General features: G+C 50.7%; 1 protein-coding gene across 2 annotated transcripts in view; it reads right to left on the reverse strand.

The window, feature by feature from the left end:
- The window catches only part of LOC144110990 (vasculin-like protein 1), a 73791-nt gene extending 57040 nt beyond the window's left edge, over positions 1 to 16751 (reverse strand). Inside the window, exons 1-5 of one of the 2 annotated variants that reach the window (XM_077644066.1) lie at positions 16581 to 16751; positions 13754 to 14290; positions 5111 to 5265; positions 922 to 1032; positions 285 to 396 (exon numbers count right to left, since the gene is read on the reverse strand). In XM_077644066.1, coding sequence (XP_077500192.1) covers positions 285 to 396; positions 922 to 999 — 190 coding nt within the window. In that variant the 5' untranslated portion in view covers positions 1000 to 1032; positions 5111 to 5265; positions 13754 to 14290; positions 16581 to 16751. The remainder of the gene's footprint in view (positions 1 to 284; positions 397 to 921; positions 1033 to 5110; positions 5266 to 13753; positions 14291 to 16580) is intronic. The other variant, XM_077644065.1, reaches the window with a different exon arrangement.
- Between the last annotated feature and the right edge of the window lie 1336 nt (positions 16752 to 18087).

Genomic DNA, 18087 nt, shown 5'->3' on the forward strand with positions numbered 1-18087 from the left:
TTTGCCCCATCACACAAGATCACTCGTGTGTCTGGACAAACTGAAACTGAAATGAAACTGTCATGGAGAATGCGCAGAGGAGGCTTACACGAGGAGGCTTACACACATGGCTTTACTAGATAAACAATTTACTTTCGTTGATCACTTAGTGTTGCTTGTACCGTGTGCTCTTCCTCTGTCTGTCGCCACTGGATCCTGGCTACGAAGCCGGAAACCTGGCATGCCCAACAAAAGCATGCCAGCCCCCTGGCTGATTGGTCAGGGCAACAGCAGAGGCAACTCACCCAGATCACGGAACCCATCCCCTTGGAAGCCAGAGCGCAAGCTTCCCGCCGACCGGCGTTGGTGCAGAGGCAGTCGGTGTGTGTCAGATCGGCTGCTGTGGTCTGAACTCTTCTGAAAAACCAAGACAACATCAGGAGCTTGTACAGAATCTGGCGTAAGGTTCAACAACATTCAAGCACGGTTCCAAAAACAAGCAAAAACAAGCAAAAAAGCAGAATGAAGCCTGCAATTTCCACTGACCCTTTAAGAGGGGGGGGGGGTCTTATGCTTTTACAGTCGGTGACTATTTTTCAGTGTTCTTGCACAGTCGCCGTAGTTCGGCCACTTAAGATAGAAAAACAAGTTTTAGCTCATTTGAAAGAAATATGCCTTTAAGTCTCAACAGTATGCATGTTGCCTTTTTTTTTAACTGCAGATATTGTGTAAATGTTTTTACTGCTGGTCCTTTTCAAGAGCTAATGGATGGCACAAACTTTTGAACAAGCATTCACCAACTGTTCACAAGAACACACTGTCTGACAGATAGGCACTCATGCCCGACTCGAAAAGCCTGCTTCAGCAACACCATTCCCCAGTGGCAAAGTCCCCGATGGCGGCTGGCCAGCCTGCTTTATTAATAATAAAACCCTTACTCACCGTAGTATCATAGGTGGGTATCTTGAGCCATGATGGAGCAAAGTCATGCGCAGGCTGCTGCTGCTGCTGGTTTGCCATTAGGTGCACCCCCTTCCAGAGACCATGACAGGCCTGCAAGAATAGAGGAAGCCATCAGGAAAGGCCTTGACAAAATGAAACCCCAGGGGGAACCCCACCATGTTCCACAAAGCAAACTGCGAGCCTTCCCACAAAGCTGAGTGATGCCAGGTGCAAAGGCAGATATCCACAACTCTAATAAAACGTATGCACCTGAAGAATCAGCTCAGCACCGTGTCCAACACCTTTTTCCTTTCACATCCCTAACAAGCCAACAGCTACACGTATGCCTCCCTCGTAGACCTTACTTGCAGTGCACGCACAGGTGCTGAAACACCTCCTCTCTGGACTGTTGCAAACCAGTTTGGAGAGCTCACACTACCATTTCCATCAAGCTATAATGCTATATATCACCGTACAAAAAGGGCAAAAGCTGTGACCAAAAACTTGAGTGTGCCAAAAGAAACCATGTAGAAAGGTTCCTCCGTCCCAATGCCTTTTTAAGCAATCACTCACCCGCCGACCTGTCCTCACAGCTCATACTCCATTTCATACATAACGTTCAATGCTGCCAAAGCTAGGGTGCCTTTTCGTGCTGACTATGTCCGCGCCCAAAAACTGTTTTGTCATCATACACCCAAAGTACAGAAAACCATCTTTCACTGTGAAAAAGCTCTAGCAACCACGACTGGCAACACTTCATTTTAGCTCTTAGTACCTTTCAGCGGATAACCCACTCTCAGCAGCATGAGCGAAAAATCTCCACAGAAGCGACCCGGGTGAGACACCTAGAACACGTGGCCTTGTGACGTCACCACAACATGCCCACCGCATTGTGAGCAAACTGACCACCATAACAGTTGCCAGTTCAATTAATGATTGGTCGCAAGAGGTTGCTCAGGAAGGGCAACCTGGGTCTCAATAGCCCCACCAGGGGCTGTGATTGAAGCAGCTACCTGCCGGGGTAGTGGCCTATCGCTTAACCACTGCACCATTGCACCAGGAGTGATATGAGGACTCCCAGAGATCTATGAATAGAATGCATAGAATGACCAATTCTGCATACCCAGACATCAACCCATTAACACTATCATGTAATACCCTTATGGCAAAGCTTTGTCCCCTCCAGGTGTATCACCCTGCCCTTAAGTGAGGTCTTGAGAAGCAAGAGTGATATGCAGCAGTGATACACGGCTGGCATGCTTATTTCCTACGACTCCACCCGCACCCCAAAAGTGGTTCACCATCAATAGAAATTATAGTCAGACGGTTCAATAATTGAACGCCTGCCTGCACTAACCGTGATTGGCGATGCCAAGCACGTCTGTTTTAGTGAAAACCTTCACCGAGGCTTAAAGAAGTACAAGTGATATACGGCGGAGTGATATACTTTTGTGGGTGCGCTATTTGCATACCTCCCACAACCCTGCATGGTAAGTGTGAAACGGAGTACCTGAATGCCTCCATTCAATTTTCAAATTGTTACTCCAACATCCAAAGATAATGACTCTGTGGGCCGTGGCAAGAAGCCCCTAAACTGGGCTTCATAGCATCCACAGACCACCGACTTGACAGGGAAGCATTCTGCAGTTGTGCCAGGAGCTCGCACTATGGTATAAGGCACCACACAACATAGTGGCATTATGCTGCAACAAGGAAACAAACCAGGGTGTCCCAACAGGTGACACTGCAAAGCAAGCTATGTGACTGGCACTGGAACAGAGGATATGTTGGCTATGGAGAAGAAATGCGCATTCCGACACACCAACCCCCATGTAAGTGAAAGAGGAAGTCAGCTTCTGTCAAAGACCAAAGTTAACCAGTGAAGCCTCCACGACTCGAAATAGACAGGATATACGAGCCGAAAAATACCAACAAACATTCAGACTCCTCTCAGCGAGCCACTCAGGTAACATACCCACGTGGTATCACTCGCCAGACTGCCCACGATTGGTTCAGTTTGGTTTATGGGGGTTTAATGTCCCAAGGCGACTTGGGTTATGCGGGATGCCGTATGAACGGCTCTGGAAATTTCAACCACCTGGGGTTCTTTAACATTCACAGAGCACACAACCTTTTAGCATCTCGCCTCCATCAAAATTCGACCCCCACAGCCGTGATCCATCATGGAATCAGAAATGGCAAGCAGTGAGGTCTAGCAGCAAACAAGAAAACGGCCACTGACCAGGCCTTAAACGGGAGAAAATAAGTTCCATTTCATGTGTCAGACAGGCAATAGTACAGTTACCATTCATGGCCAAGACAACAAAGTCCTTCGCTAAGCTGTACCCCAGTGAGCTGAGCCAAATGAGGCAGGCAATATTTTTGAGGGCAAAAACTGGAATGGCAACCTGTAGTGAAGTCAGGTGTTGGTTTCTTCAATTTCACTTTTCTTCTTTACATCTCCTTCTGCGATAACAGCGCAAGCAGTTACAAAATAAAACCCACTCTTACAATGAGGTGCGTAGTCTTCCACACAGTCTTCACTTAACCCATTCCCTACTGTGGGAAAAATGCCAGTGTTTTGAGGGTTTTCATTCAATCTTTTTGTTCCAAGAACTATACGGTTTAAAATTTAATGTAATGCATCAGTATGAAGCCAATTAAACATACCTTTAATATTCTAGACTCTGTTAAGATTTCTCATCTTATCAAACTTTCCTTGCAAAATCAATATTTTCAAATAAAATTTCAACAAAACTTGCAAATATAAGCTTGCACACAAAAAATAAAAAATCTTAAAGAATGTTTGGAATATACAGAATGTCTACCTATCAAACAGCAAATACTTCTGAAAAAATATAACTTCTAGCTTGCGTAGCTTTCCGGTCAGAAAACAATCAGTTTAGGCCTTAAATCTGGGCATGATATTCGGCGAAACAGTCATGTGACTCCTTCACAGCACAGACTGTATGAAACCCTACCCAAACGATGTGTAAAGACCCTAAAAATGAGACAAACAACATCGGTAACTTCGCTAATGAAAGCCTTTAACCACATAAGACATATTAGAATGGGAAAGAAAAAGAAAAATAAAAGTGCCCAGCCCGTGCCATCTGTTGGCATAACGGAACCACAGACAGAAAGAACAGCTAGAGCTATCAAAGCTATTCAATGAGTGCAAGGTAACCAACAAAAGGAAGTATATTACAAAGAATCGAGCATGCTCTAAAGAATGGAGGTAGCCGAAAAGGAGTCAATAGGAAACTAAGCACAGGCAAAAAAACAGGTGTATGCACAATCTAATTAAGATAATGTTGCCGAAGTATTCTACACAGGTCTATACAGCAACCCAAAAAATTAGGACGATAATGAGAGAAGCAGTAGTGCAGAAAAATTGGCCATTCCACCGATAATGTAGGAGGAGGTAAAGGCCGCCTTAGAAGCAATGCAAAGAGGGAAAGCAGCTGGTGAGGATCAGGTAACAGCAGATCTGTAGAATGATGGGGAGGTTGTGGTAGAAAAGCTAGCGACCCTCCCTGTCTACCCAATGCCGTATAACCTCGACCGTACCAGAAGCTTGGCAGAACGCTAGTATCATTTTAATCCAGAACAAAGGAGGTGTCAAGGACTTGAAAAATTACAGATCGTTCAGCTTACTGTCTGTTGCCATATGCAGAATATGACCAACCCCTCTAAATAAGAAACTATACTCTCAAGACAGCTTCCTGCAGCTCTGCAGCCAAGGCTAGGCACGAAAGGTCAGGAGATGGGCCTTTGTTCCCGTGCCAAGGAGTGAAAGGGGGGGAGTTTAATGCGGGAGGAAGAGCAGTCTCCTTCCTTTTCCTGCCTAGCCTTTGTCCTGGAGTGTAACTGAGGCACTGTCACCAATGCTTTTGGCTGGTTCCTCGGGATCGTCTTTGAAATCTGAACTATAAAATCAGACGAGGCAACGTCCTCAGGGTCACTGCTACCTAGATTGTTGACAAAATCAACCATGGACGCAGCTGTATCACGAGATTTGCAGTGCTTCAGGGCGTGTTGTGTTACGGTATGCAGTCGCGAAGCGAAGACGACGTTGTTGTGTCACTGGGCAGTCGACGAAGACGAGGACGCTGCCGCTAGTGCTTTAGTGACCCGTTTCCTGGTGTGTCTGCTGTGTATGGCGCACCATTCCTGCTGCTGAACTAACCTCGTAATATTTGGTGGAGGTTGTGCTGGGTACTACACCACGACCTGGACCTCCGCAGCGGTCGTCACGTTGAATCCATCGCTATGCCGTCCAACGCACCTCTGGCCACAGAGTCAACCCCAGCGCCGACCGTTGTCGTGGCACAGCCTCGCGACCTGGGCACCGTTTGCGGCATTGATGAAGTCGATGTTGAAGACTGGCTAGCCATGTATGAGCGTGTGAGTAAGCACAACCGATGGGATGCGACCCTTATGCTTGCTAACGTCATCTTCTACTTGGCGGGCACGGCACGCGTCTGGTTTGAGACACGAGGAAGAACTTACCTCTTGGGACACCTGTAAGCAGAAGCTCCGCGACTTATTTGGCAAGCCAATTGGACGCAAGCTCGGCGATAAAAAAGACCTCGCTTCTCGAGCTCAGTCCCATCCACCGAGTCCTATATCTATTAAATCCAGAACGTCCTCGCTCTTTGCCGTAAGGTAGACAGCGCCATGTCAGAGACCGACAAGGTGGGCCACATCCTCAAGGGGTCGCTGACGACACTTTTAACTTGCTCCTCTGCAAAGACTGCGCAAAGGTCAACTCTGTCCTCCAGGTATGCCGGCAGTTTGAGCAAGCCAAACACCACTGCATTGCTCCCCGTTTCGACCGCCTTCCAAACACGGCGGCGACATCCTCCTGCGAAGACCTGCCAACACTGCAACAGCCGTCCCATCCTCCCAATTTAACCAGAATTGTACGGAGGGAACTGGAGGCTATGACTCCCATTGCCTTCACCCCTCACCCTCAGCCACCTGACGCTACGATTTCTCTGATCCAGGCCGTTGTTCGCCAGGAGTTCGCGAATGTGGGTCTAAATTCTGACCTGCCCTCTGCATCGCCCTGTACACCAACCAGCGCTCCATTGATTGCCGCTGCTTGACCAACTCCGGCCATCCCACTGTGTTATCACTACCGGAATCCTGCGGACTGGAGAACCTCAGACGACTGGCCTATCTGCTTCACCTGCTCGTGTATCGGCAACATTTACCGCCACTGCCGCAGCCGTTGGTTTTCCCCACCTCACTCTAACTCTAATTATGATCGTCGTATGGACTACGGACCTCGTTCTCGTTACGATCGTCGTGCTGACTACAGACCACGCCAAAGAACGTTACGATCGTTGTGCTGACTACAGACCACGCCAAATGTCTCCCCGTCCCGAGTTCTCACACGCCACTCCAACCCCGCTCAGGTACAGCCGCTCGCCTTCACCTCATATCCGTCGATCCCATTTGCCACAACTTCACCGCCCGTCCACTCCGCCCTTACCTGGCTCTCATTCGGAAAACTAACCAATGCAGCTCCCGGAAGTGACGTTGCATTGACGACTCGGTCCGAAAATCCTCCCCTAACCCCCGCTTCTCACCACGACCGTCTCAATATCTGCGTAGACGGTGCACCAGTTAAGGCTCTGATTGACATTGGCGTTCAAATTTCTGTCTAGAGCTCTTCCTTTCACCGTCGTTTGAAGAAGGCTGTGACACCTGCCGTTTCCTCAGCCGTTCGAGTCGCCGACGGCGGTGCTGCTGCCGTCATTGGAATGTGTACTGCGCGTGTTTGCATTGCCGAGCGTACTACAGCCGTCCTGTTCACTGTGCTCGACCACTACCCCCACGATGTGATCCTCGGCATCGACTTTTTAACAACCCATGCGGCACTAATTGATTGCTCCACCGACCTTCTTCGTTTAGACCTGCCGCTCTGCTCTGAAAGCGCCGATTCCAAGCCGCCCCGCTTACGTGCCGCTGAATTTACTCGCCTGCCGGGCGATTCTGTAGCCTATGTTCCAATGTCCCCGGTTCCCCCCGTTCCTGATGGTGCCTACGTCACTTGCCCAATCAAGGACGTTGTCCTTCAGCGAAATGTCATCCTTCCACACATCGTCCTGACTGTCATCAGTAACCGCACCTACCTTCAGATTCTCAACTTCAGCCTCTCTACTCAAGTTTTATCCTGTGGAATCGCACTCGCTGAACTATTTCCTTTTGCCGAATGCACAGTTTCTGCTCTCGCAGCTGAGCCTCAAACTGGTCTCTCTAATCTCCGCTTGGCAGCTTCACGTCCGGACCTTATTTCTGGCATGATCGCGGCGGATTTGCCACCTGACCACGCCAACGCGCTCTCCACCCTATTAGTTTCCTACAATGACGTCTTCGATTTTGGGAATCGTCCTCTCGGCCAAACTACCATCGTGACCCATCACATAAATACGGACGATGCCAGCCCCATACACAGAAGGCCCTATCGTGTCTCCCTTCCTAAGCGCCATGTCATCCAGACGGAGGTGGACAAGATGCTGGCGAACAACATTATCGAGCCTTCTAGCAGTCCGTGGGCTTCCCCTGTTGTGTTGGTCAAAAAGAAAGATGGCAGTTGGCGCTTCTGTGTCGACCATCGCCATCTTAATCAAATAACAAAGAAAGACGTCTATCCTCTTCCGCGAATTGATGACGCCCTCGACTGCCTACATGGTGCCAGCTATTTTTCTTCTATTGATCTCCGTTCCGGCTACCGGCAAATTGCTGTTGACGAACGGGATCGTGAGAAGACAGCCTTTGTCACCCCCGATGGCCTGTACCAATTCAAAGTCATGCCTTTCAGCCTCTGCAACGCTCCTGCCACCTTTAAGCGTATGATGGACTCGCTCCTGCGTGGATTCAAATGGACGACGTGCTTGTGCTACCTGGATGACGTCGTTTTCTCCCCCACTTTTGAAAGCCACCTACACCGTCTTTCTACTATCCTTTCAGTCTTCCGCCGCGCCGGCCTCCAACTCAACTCCAAGAAGTGCAGCTTCGGCCAGCGCCAAATCAAGGTCCTCGGCCACTTGGTCAATGCTTCTGGTGTCAAGCCCGACCCTGACAAAGTTTGTGCCGTTCAAGAGTTCCCCACCCCCCGTTCCACGAGCAATGTGCGCAGTTTCCTCGGGCTCTGCTCGTGTTTCCGCCGGTTTATCCCGAACTTCGCCAACACGGCCCGTCCCCTTACCTCCCTCCTGAAGAAAGATGTGCCTTTCTCCTGGGGCCTTGACCAAGCTAGCGTCTTCACCGCACTTGTTGCGGCCCTCACTGCTCCACCTGTGCTGGCCCATTTCCACCCTTCTGCGCCTACGAAGTTCGCACCGAAGCCAGTGGCCATGGTATTGGGGCCATCCTTGCACAGCGCCAGCACGACCACTATCGTGTCATTGCTTACGCCAGCCGCCTGCTATCTCCCTCTGAACGTAACTATTCCATCACTTAGCGGGAGTGCCTTGCACTTGTTTGGGCGTTAACAAAATTCCGCCCTTAATTGCTTGGGCGGCTCTTCTGCGTCGTTACGGACCACCATGCCTTGTGTTGGCTCTCCTCTCTTAAAGCCCCCACAGGCAGACTGAGTCGCTGGGCCTTGCGCTTGCAGGAACACACATTTACTGTTGTTTACAAGTCCGGCCAGTTGCACCAAGACGCTGACCGTTTGTCCCGCCATCCTGTCGATCCTCCTGATTCCCACAACCACGATACCGACGATTGTGTTTTGTCCATCTCGGACTTTCTACAGATAGACGACGAGCAGCACCGTGATCCATCTCTGCGCCCTATAATCGACCGCCTCTGAAGCGGCACTTCCGATCCTGACCTGAGCCTGTTCGTGCTACATCACGATATTCTCTACCGTCGCAATATGCACCCTGATGGCACCGACCTCTTGCTCGTCGTCCCGACGCATCTCCGCCCCACAGTCCTTGCCCAGCTTCACGACACACCTACTGCAGGGCACCTCGGCGTGTCCCGCACGTACGACAGTGTGCGCCGGCAGTTCTTCTGGCCTGGCCGTTACCGCTCTGTCTGCGGTTACGTTGCTGCCTGCGATCAATGTCAGCGCCGAAAAACGCCCCTGCTCCAGCCTAGTGGCCCGCTTCAGCCCATTGACATTCCGACTGAGCCATTTTTCAGTGTTTGTCTCGATCTGCTCGGGCCTTTTCTCACATCAACTTTTGGGAACAAGTGGATTGCCGTTGCAACCAATCACACTACCCGGTACGCTATCACGCGCGCTATTCCGACCAGCTGTGCCTCCGATATCGCCGACTTTCTCCTCCATGACATCGTTTTGCTTCATGGTGCTCCTCGTCATCTGCTTACAGACCGAGGCCCCTGCTTTGTTCCTAAAGTGGTCCACGACCTTCTCCGCTCCTGCTCCACCCGTCACAAGTTCACGACAGCCTACCACCCCCAAACTAACGGCCTTACTGAGCGACTTAACCACACCCTGACGGACATGCTGTCCATGTATGTCTCCGACCACCATCGTGACTGGGACGTCAGTTTACCCTTCGTGAAGTTCGCCTACAATTCCTCACGCCATGATACCACCGGATACTCCCCCTTATACCTGCTTTTTGGCCGTGACCCGTTGCTACCCGTTGAGAGCTTACTGCCTTCTGACTAGCAGTTATGCTTGTGACGCCATTGCCCGTGCTGACGCCGCCCGCCAAATCACTAGGGGTTGTCTCCACGCTTCTCGGACTGCTCAAAAACGTCGTTACAACCTTCATCATCGTGATGTCCATTACCCTCCCGGCTCCCTGGTACTGCTCTGGCTCCCTGCACGCCGTGTGGGGCTGTGAGAAGCTCCTGCCTCGTTACGTCGGTCCTTACCGCGTCTTGAGGCAACTGAGCGATGTGACCTATGAACGCACGCCGCTGCACCCAAACTCTGCTTCCGTGGCCCCCTCCACACAGCTTGTGCACGTCGCCCGCCTTAAACACTACCACTCTCACCCACCCCCCTAGGCCTCCCCGGGTCGGTGCCTTCTCCCGCGGGGCGGAGGCGGGGGGGGGGGTTGTGTTACGGTACGCAGTCGCAAAGCGAAGACGACGTTGTGTCGCTGGGCAGTCGACGAAGACGAGGACGCTGCCGCTAGTGCTTGAGTGACCTGTTTCCTGGTGTGTCTGCTGTGTACAGCGTACCGTTCCAGCTGCTGAACTTACCTCGTAATATGAAGGAAGCCAACACACACCAAAACAAAAGAGCACAACGAAATTTTTCTGACTTTTTAACTTCTGGTATTGATCAATGGCAAATAGTGTAAATGTTTGATCACCGAAACAGAGTTGATTAGAAAGCAGCAGAAAAACAAGCACATCCCACCAATGGAATTTGAACCCACGACCTCCAAAATTTCGGTCTGATGCTCTGCTAACTGAGCTAAGGCGGCAGCTGGCCAATCGTCTGCTTTCGGGGGCATTTATGTTTTTGTGTAAACTAACATAGAAAGTGTTCACCAGTGCCACCCTCGGGCATATCGGCGGACATATTCTGTACTGCCAAAAGTGCGGCGTAGACCATCATCGAACGTTGAGGGCGGAAGCTGTGCAAGAAGCCTCTTGTGCTACCTATGGCACCAAAACTGCCACAACCGAGGCCCTCATTATGATATTGCCATTGCATTAACAACAGTGTAGGCTGCCCACAAGGGTCACAATTGTCATTCCTGTCAGCCATTTCTTTGGTAGCCCTGGTCTTCCACAAGTATAACTGTAAACGAATGCAGAATTTTATAAGCGGAAGCTTTACTACTACCTTCCATAGCTTGTTCGACGTGCGTTTCATATGGCCTCGAACAGAGGAGAACCACGTGATATCACCAAGCTGCAGCTGTGCCGAAACCGATGAATAGCGGGAGCTTCGAAAGCAAAGGAAAGGCGCATAACTGGCCCCCTGGGACAGTGGACACCTCAATCACACTTTAAGCTGCGTGGCGGTAGTGACAGATGTGCGCTGCATGCGTTGTCATTGACAACGTTGTGGCAGAAATGCGGCACTGGAGCTATAGGCCGTCGGCGTTCATTGTGTTCATTGCCGCTGACAATCTTCTAGACTCCGATGGTTTTGAGGAAAGGAAAGGCGCATAACTGGCTCCCTGGGTCAGTGGACGCCTCAATCGCACTTGGAGATACATGGAAGTGGTGAGAGAGAGATGTGAACTGCATGCATTAGGGCTAACATCACGGCAGACACGTAGCACTGTGCAGCAATAGGCTGCAGCATTTACTGGGTGACCAACCTCTCACGATCCACCATTTAACTGCCACCTGCCAGGGTGGCAGGGTCTGAGCGCTGCCTATCCAGCGTGCGGAACGCACTCAACGTTACAGAAGCCAAACCACGTCTAGTTGCCCAATACATCACAGCTTCCGCTCTCTAGCCAGGTTCAGCACCCCAGCTAATTTTTTGTTTGAATACACTGGCGTAATGCACTTTGGAGTTTTCGAGGTGGTCTGCTAGTGCAACAAATCAATGCTCACACGTGAGCACCTATGTGGATATGTGCACCAAATGCTCATAATTTCATGCAAAAAATTTTAATTCCAGTTGTAAAGCCTAGTCTGAAATGCCACAAGTTGTACTGAACTGAACATTAAAAGGAAACTGGGGACAGAGACTGGACTGTACCAACAAGTTACCACGTTCAAATGACAAACCTGACACTTTCATTGAAAAGGGAGCTTTTGTTAGCTAAATAACGACAAAGAATGAAATAACGGTGTCACCACAACCAGCTGTTCTCACAAGCAAACTATACTCCATTTCATACAAAGCAGTCAACGCTGCCAAAGGTAGTGCGCTTGTTCGCACATGCTAAGTCCGCGCATCAAAAAGTAGTTTCCCAAGTTTCCCATGCATCCAAATTACCCAGAGGCATAATTAATTGCGACAAATCTAAACTGCTGTGACTGGCAACCACCTGCACTTCGTCTTACCTCTTACCACATTTTCGTCCTGTGACTCGTCGAGACTAGAAGTTTTGGTTTCGTAGGGGTTTAACGTCCCAAAGCAACTCGGGCTATGAGGGACGCCGTAGTGAAGGACTCCTGAAATTTCGACCACCTGTGGTTCTTTAATATGCACTGACATCGCACAGTACACGGGCCTTTAGAATTTTGCCTCCATCGAAATTTGGCCGCCACGGCCAGGATCGAATCCACGTCTATCGGGCCGGCAGCCGAGCGCCATAACCACACTGTGGCGGCACTAGGAGAAGTAAAAATGACATGTGGCAGTATGATATGCGGCTGACAGGGCAAACCACCGAGACACCATCAGCACCTAAAGAAGTAGTTCACAGTCAGCGAAAATGATAGCCAGAGGACCCGAACACTAAGCGCCTCACAGCTTCAACCCTGATTCCCAATGCTTTTCAATACTGCTCCGTTTCTGCACAAACACTCACCGAGGCTTTAAGAAACAATTGATATGTGGCGGAGTAATATGGCACTGACGGCGCATACTTCCGCAGCCTCTGCAGTGTTGAATGCTATGCATGAAACAGGGTATAGTTCGAGTGTGTCAATACAGCTTTTTCACGGCACAGATCCCACAGTTTGGGCTACAATGCCACTCACGTCCAAGCTGCAATCACAGAGTCCCTCTAGGTCTTGACATCAGAAGTTTGAATTGATAGCAAGAAAAATTTTTAAATCCAATCTTCTCACCAATAAAACCATATTTTGCTGCCAAACATCAGCACAGCCAGAAAGAGCCATATAATCCATTATCACATAGAACAAGACCTGAATACAGTTATCCTCGGGGGGCAAAAAACGATGCCACAGAGCTGTTCTGCCGCCCGCACACGATGACCACCTCATCGCATATTACTGCCGTGCTAGGATTGGTGGGAGCACCCACGTGACCCAGAGCACCCCACCTGCCCTGGGAAGAGTCGGAGCACCTCGAGGCGCTGTGAATGAGTGGCAAGAGCTCGGAAAGAGCCAGCTGAATGTGGTCATAACGTCCAGTTTCGACTAGCCAAATATTTATCAGTGTACCCACAGCGCCTGTACGGCATTACAGGCAGTCACCTTTCAGAGCACTCTAGGGATATCGAAAGCAATCAGTTGAAACAGCATAAAGAATGCGATGTGATTATCAGCTAAAAATGCTCAAAACACCCCAAGAGTTGCTCTTTAAAGGGACCCAGAAAGGGGGTCTCAATAAAGGTTCTGGGATGTTAAAAGACGACGGTTCATAATTATCCCCCAGCAAGAATTATTTCAATGCGTTTTGTGAAAGCTGAGTTATATGCAGAGAAAATTTGAACTTCTGCGTCTTCGCACCTTTCCCTCTCCTCTCGCACGCCAAAGCCAAAACAGCGGCGCTCCTCCGCCGGCCCCACTCACTCGGCCCCTCCCCTACCTCTGCCGGCTGCGGCAAGCGCGGAGTGGCCTTGGCCACAGTAGCACGTGACGTCTGCAAGAATTTTGAGCTGTGAACCAATGATTACGCCCTGCTGCTGACGTCATTAGCAAGACGCGACGTCGTCTGCCAGGTTTTAGTGCAAAAGCCCGGCTACGCACATCGCCGCGAGGTGCGAAAGCGGGTATTTTTAAAAATGTATTGTAAATTTCCCGCTCCCTTCTGAGGTCTCCTATGCGGCATGGACGCTCAGTGGCGTGTACTCTACATAGTGCAAGCATTTAAAAGACAAGCTGAAACACCCCTTTCTGTGGCCCTTTAAGAAGTGTTGCCAATCCTACTATACCGTCCCCGACACCTGTGCTCACCCACACAAGGGGGACAACATGCCATTTACAACACACACACACACACACTTACCTCTGGGATGCGCGACACTCAGGCACTCCAGTCCAACGTCCTCCGCGAGCCCCCCGCAACTGGACACTTCCGCTGGCCTCCGCACGGTATCCACAGAAACGCACCACCACAGCTCTAGAAAATCGGGAAGCAGGTCCCCACCACCACACACTCGCAGCAACAAAGGTGGCCGGCCGTCACAACACTAATGTCCCGAGTCTTGCCATCCTCGCACTGCAGGCAGGCACACAGCACAATGACACACACAACTCTGCAGATGTTCTGACGGAGAAATGCACTAGGCTCGCACACTTGGGCAGACACCAGCACAATGGCGCACCGCGCATGGAATCATTGCTCCCAGAACAGGGGTAAGGGGGGAGAAGAAGGGCCTGTCTGCCAGCCGGGCACAGGGCAAGCGTCGCCGGGATCCCACTGCTACCTCGGCATGTCGGTGTCCCTAGTCGGGGTTGCGTGCCTCAACATTCCTCTTTCCTCGGAAAAGTCACAGAAACCTTGGCACAGCTGCAGGCAAACGGCAAGACTGCGGCAACGACCCTGGAACAATAAAACGTGCTCCTCATTATATTTTGCAAGCAGCAGCAGGTCCTAGCAGCGCATATACAAGTGCAAGCAAGACACCAGACATCAGTGTGAAATGGGATGCTGCGTACCTCAACCAGCAATTCCCTACCTTAGATGCCAAATATCCCTATTTTGGGCAATGTTTCCCTCCAGCAGTTTGGAAGATCCCCGTATCTTGCCCTCGGTTATTCTACACCACTTTTGTCATCAATACTTGCTCTTCGCAGGGGTTAACAAAGGCCAAAGTGCAGGATTTGCCCAGTACTACTCGTTGCAGCTGTTTTGTGTTCTGTATTTGTGCTCGGTGCAAAGGCAGCCACAAACATGCACGAGAGGAGAAATCAGATGGAACGGCCTTTTTCCCTTCTATCAATGTTCGGTAGATAACCTAACCCTCCACAGCATCAGTAATGCCCCACAGTAAAGTCAGCAAGTTATTAAACCAGTTTGCTTTATATGCATCCAAGAAATTTCTCTCCATAAAATTCCCCCAAAACCCATGAAGGTTTCCCGTTAGGCCAAATTTTAGACTGGAAAATCTCTGAAAGCAGGAAATAACGGTGTGAGCCAACCTGTACATCGCACATGCCCTGCTCTTGGTGCGTTCCACCCGTTATGCCAAAAAAAACCAGGTCTCTTCTCACGCTTCAGTGATGCATTAGTGTGACAATTTGGGTCACTTCCGATGCCCAACAGCACACACATAATGCGCACATTTGCTTAATCTCACCGCAGAACTCAGCTAGCATGGTTCACACTGCCTCGAAGAATGGAAGAAATAACTTCCAGCTGCTGGAACGACACGCCTCAGTGTCCCCAGACCGTGCATTGCAGACACTGCCTAATGTCAGTCATAAAAGTTCGATGTTTCGAGACAGTGTGGGAAAACCCTTTCATTCAAGCATACAGTGTCCGAGCTGTCTGAAGTCAAAGTAGAGCTCAACGATAGAGTTTATAATCTGAGTAGTTTAGATGCAATTAGACCACACAAGCTGTTTTATCATGTCGACAGTAGAGTACACTAATGTCGTCAGTTGCCACCAAAGCAACCAACAGCAAGCACCGCTATGGTGCTAGTCCATCGATAATAGAGAAAGAAATATGGACCCGGTGGTCCAGGTGCACACAGGGCCAGCTGTACGCGCTGTGGATGGGCAAGCATAGGTGAACGTGCTGCACCGCGCTCTTGAACTGATAGCTGCCACGAACAATGTCTGCCGGCAAATCTGCTTTCTTGGGCCAGTTCGACAAACTCTGCCTTTTCTAACAGCGGAGTGGTACGTCATGTGCAAAAATTGCCTTCATGCCTTGCGCACTAAACTCAGCCTCTTCTAACAGCGCAGTGGTATCTCATGTGCAAAAATTGCCTTCATGCCTTGCGCGCATCTCAACAAAAGTGCTTGCCACGATTGCCGCGCTACCCCACGTTTCGATGTTTACACGCTCAAAACGGCGACAGCATCCGTTGGAACGACGAAAAGTGTTTCGCGCCTAATAAGTGGTGCACCACTGTCGATGAAAACCGGGCAGAAAGAGGAATTGGACAACACCCGCGCGACCATCGCGCGCACGCGCTCCGAGAAAGGTGCACGATGCGGGCCGGTCAGCGCAGAGGCGCCAAACAGAGCTCCCCGCGTACACGTGTTTCGAACCGCTCGGTAGCACAATAACGAGGCGCCAGCGAGCCCGCCCGGCGACCACAGCCTGCGCAACTTAGCAAAAGAGAGCTCCCCTCAAAAAGGATAGGCGTGAAGGTGTGGGTGTCCGACCCGATTTCGGCGCAACCCCCCCCCCCTCCCCCCCTTTCCGTCGAGAATGAAAGTGGCCGGACGCTGCAAAAAGCCCGTCACGGCAAACAGGGCAACAAAAGCGTCGCCGTTCGTGTCCAGAAAGAGCGCACACACTCCTGCCGCCAGAGCAAGGGAATCGCGACGAAGCCAGCAGTGCGATATCAGAACCGGGGCGGCACGCCGCGACACAAACAAAACAAAAGCGGGGAGAGTGTGGCCCCCGAGGCAACAACGGACACGCCGCAGCATCTGCATCTGGCTGCCACGGAAACCAGCCGGCAGCGTTCGAATCCCGCGAGCAGCCAACGAAGGCTCTCTCTCGAGTCGCCACCGAAACCCAGCCGCCCATCGGTCGCGTTGACAGGACGGCCGGGCCAACAACGAGCATGGCTGTGTTTTCGTACAGGCATGCATGGTCGCGGACGGTCTGCGACGGCGCCGCCGACACAAACGTAAACAAAACGCTCGCGTACCTTTGTTAGGCGACGCAATCGAGAGGGCTCGTCCAAAGGAGATTAGCGCTGACAACAAAACATCCATTCCGAGCGAGCAGCGGGGTAAAAACACACCGCACTTAACGCACGCATTGCCACACGCCGAGCGAAAATAGTGTTCACGAAAACATGGCGGCCACTACAACACTCGCGCAGGATCACGCGAGATACCGCCACAAACGTGATTGATCGCAAGTGAGTCCCTGCTCGCTAAAAGAGGCACTTTAGTTGAAAAATAGGTAAAAAAAATTGCATATTAACGTTATGAGTGTGTTACTCGCCAAATCAAATTGCAGATAAACACTTTTATGATTACTCACCAGGCTCCGCGAGAGTAGAGTTAAGGTGTGAACGCCTCAATGCCAGCGCCGGGGTGGAGACAACTTCAGCGGCGCCGCCATATTGAATCACATGGGATAGCGGCGCTAGCGTTTCTAACGGCGCCGTTCATGCTCTCGGCGCGCTTCAAAGTGCTTTAACTTGAACGGCCTTTTGCAGCGAGAGCTACACTGGGCTACCAGTCGAGTATTTCGCGGTACATGGGAGAGGCCAGTGTGATTCAATATGACAGCGTTGCTTAAGTTGTCTCCACCCTGAACGGCGGCGCTGGCGTTGAGCAATTGAGGCACCTTAGTGAAGTACCGAACGCGGTTACGTTTAAAGTCAATAGTGGGCCACCTTTCCAATGACAATGTGGCGAAATAGCCACTTACGATTACATATTGTGGAACTGCAAAGAGGAGCCGCCACCAAGATCTCTAATACAAGTTCCTAGTTTTAAGCAATGGGAGGCCGTGTCTACCAGCTCAGGCCTGGGAGTTCAAACCCGGGCCCAATATTGAATGGGCTACTCAGGTCGCTGTCTGCAGTGGACTGACAGCCACCTAGCACCTAGCATTTTTCCTTCTGATGAAATAAATGTTTTGTAGTCCAAAGACGTTTTGCTTTGCCCTTCTCATTATCTCACTTTCCTTCGCTGCACGACATTTAGAGCTTCGTTTGAAATCGAAATGCTGCTACGAGATTCCTTTAACCATGCATGCAGGCTGTGGATGTCGACATGAACTGCAGAGCGCAGTGAGGCGTTTACCGCCGCGGTGGCTTGGTGCTTAGGGCGCTCGGCTACTGATCTGGTACCCTGGTTCGAACCCGACTGCGACGGCTGCGTTTCGATGGAGGCGACACGCTAAGGCGCCCGTGTGCTGTGCGATGTCATGTAGTGCACGTTAAAGATCCCCAGGTGGTCGAAATTATTCCGGAGCCCTCCACTACGGCACCCCTTTCTTCTCTCAGTCCCTCCTTTATCCTTTCGCGAGGTTCAGGTGTCCGCCGAGATGTGAGACAGATACTGAGCCATTTCCTTTCCCCAAAAGCCAATTTTCATTTTTTTGAGGCGTAAGCAGCAACGCCAAGTCGGCACTCAGGATGGTAACGTAATCACGACAGGTTCAGATCGTTGGGAAGAAACTCGTAGGACAGTGAGAAT

Source organism: Amblyomma americanum, chromosome 11, assembly GCF_052857255.1.
Source record: "Amblyomma americanum isolate KBUSLIRL-KWMA chromosome 11, ASM5285725v1, whole genome shotgun sequence".
NCBI classification, from domain to species: domain Eukaryota; kingdom Metazoa; phylum Arthropoda; class Arachnida; order Ixodida; family Ixodidae; genus Amblyomma; species Amblyomma americanum.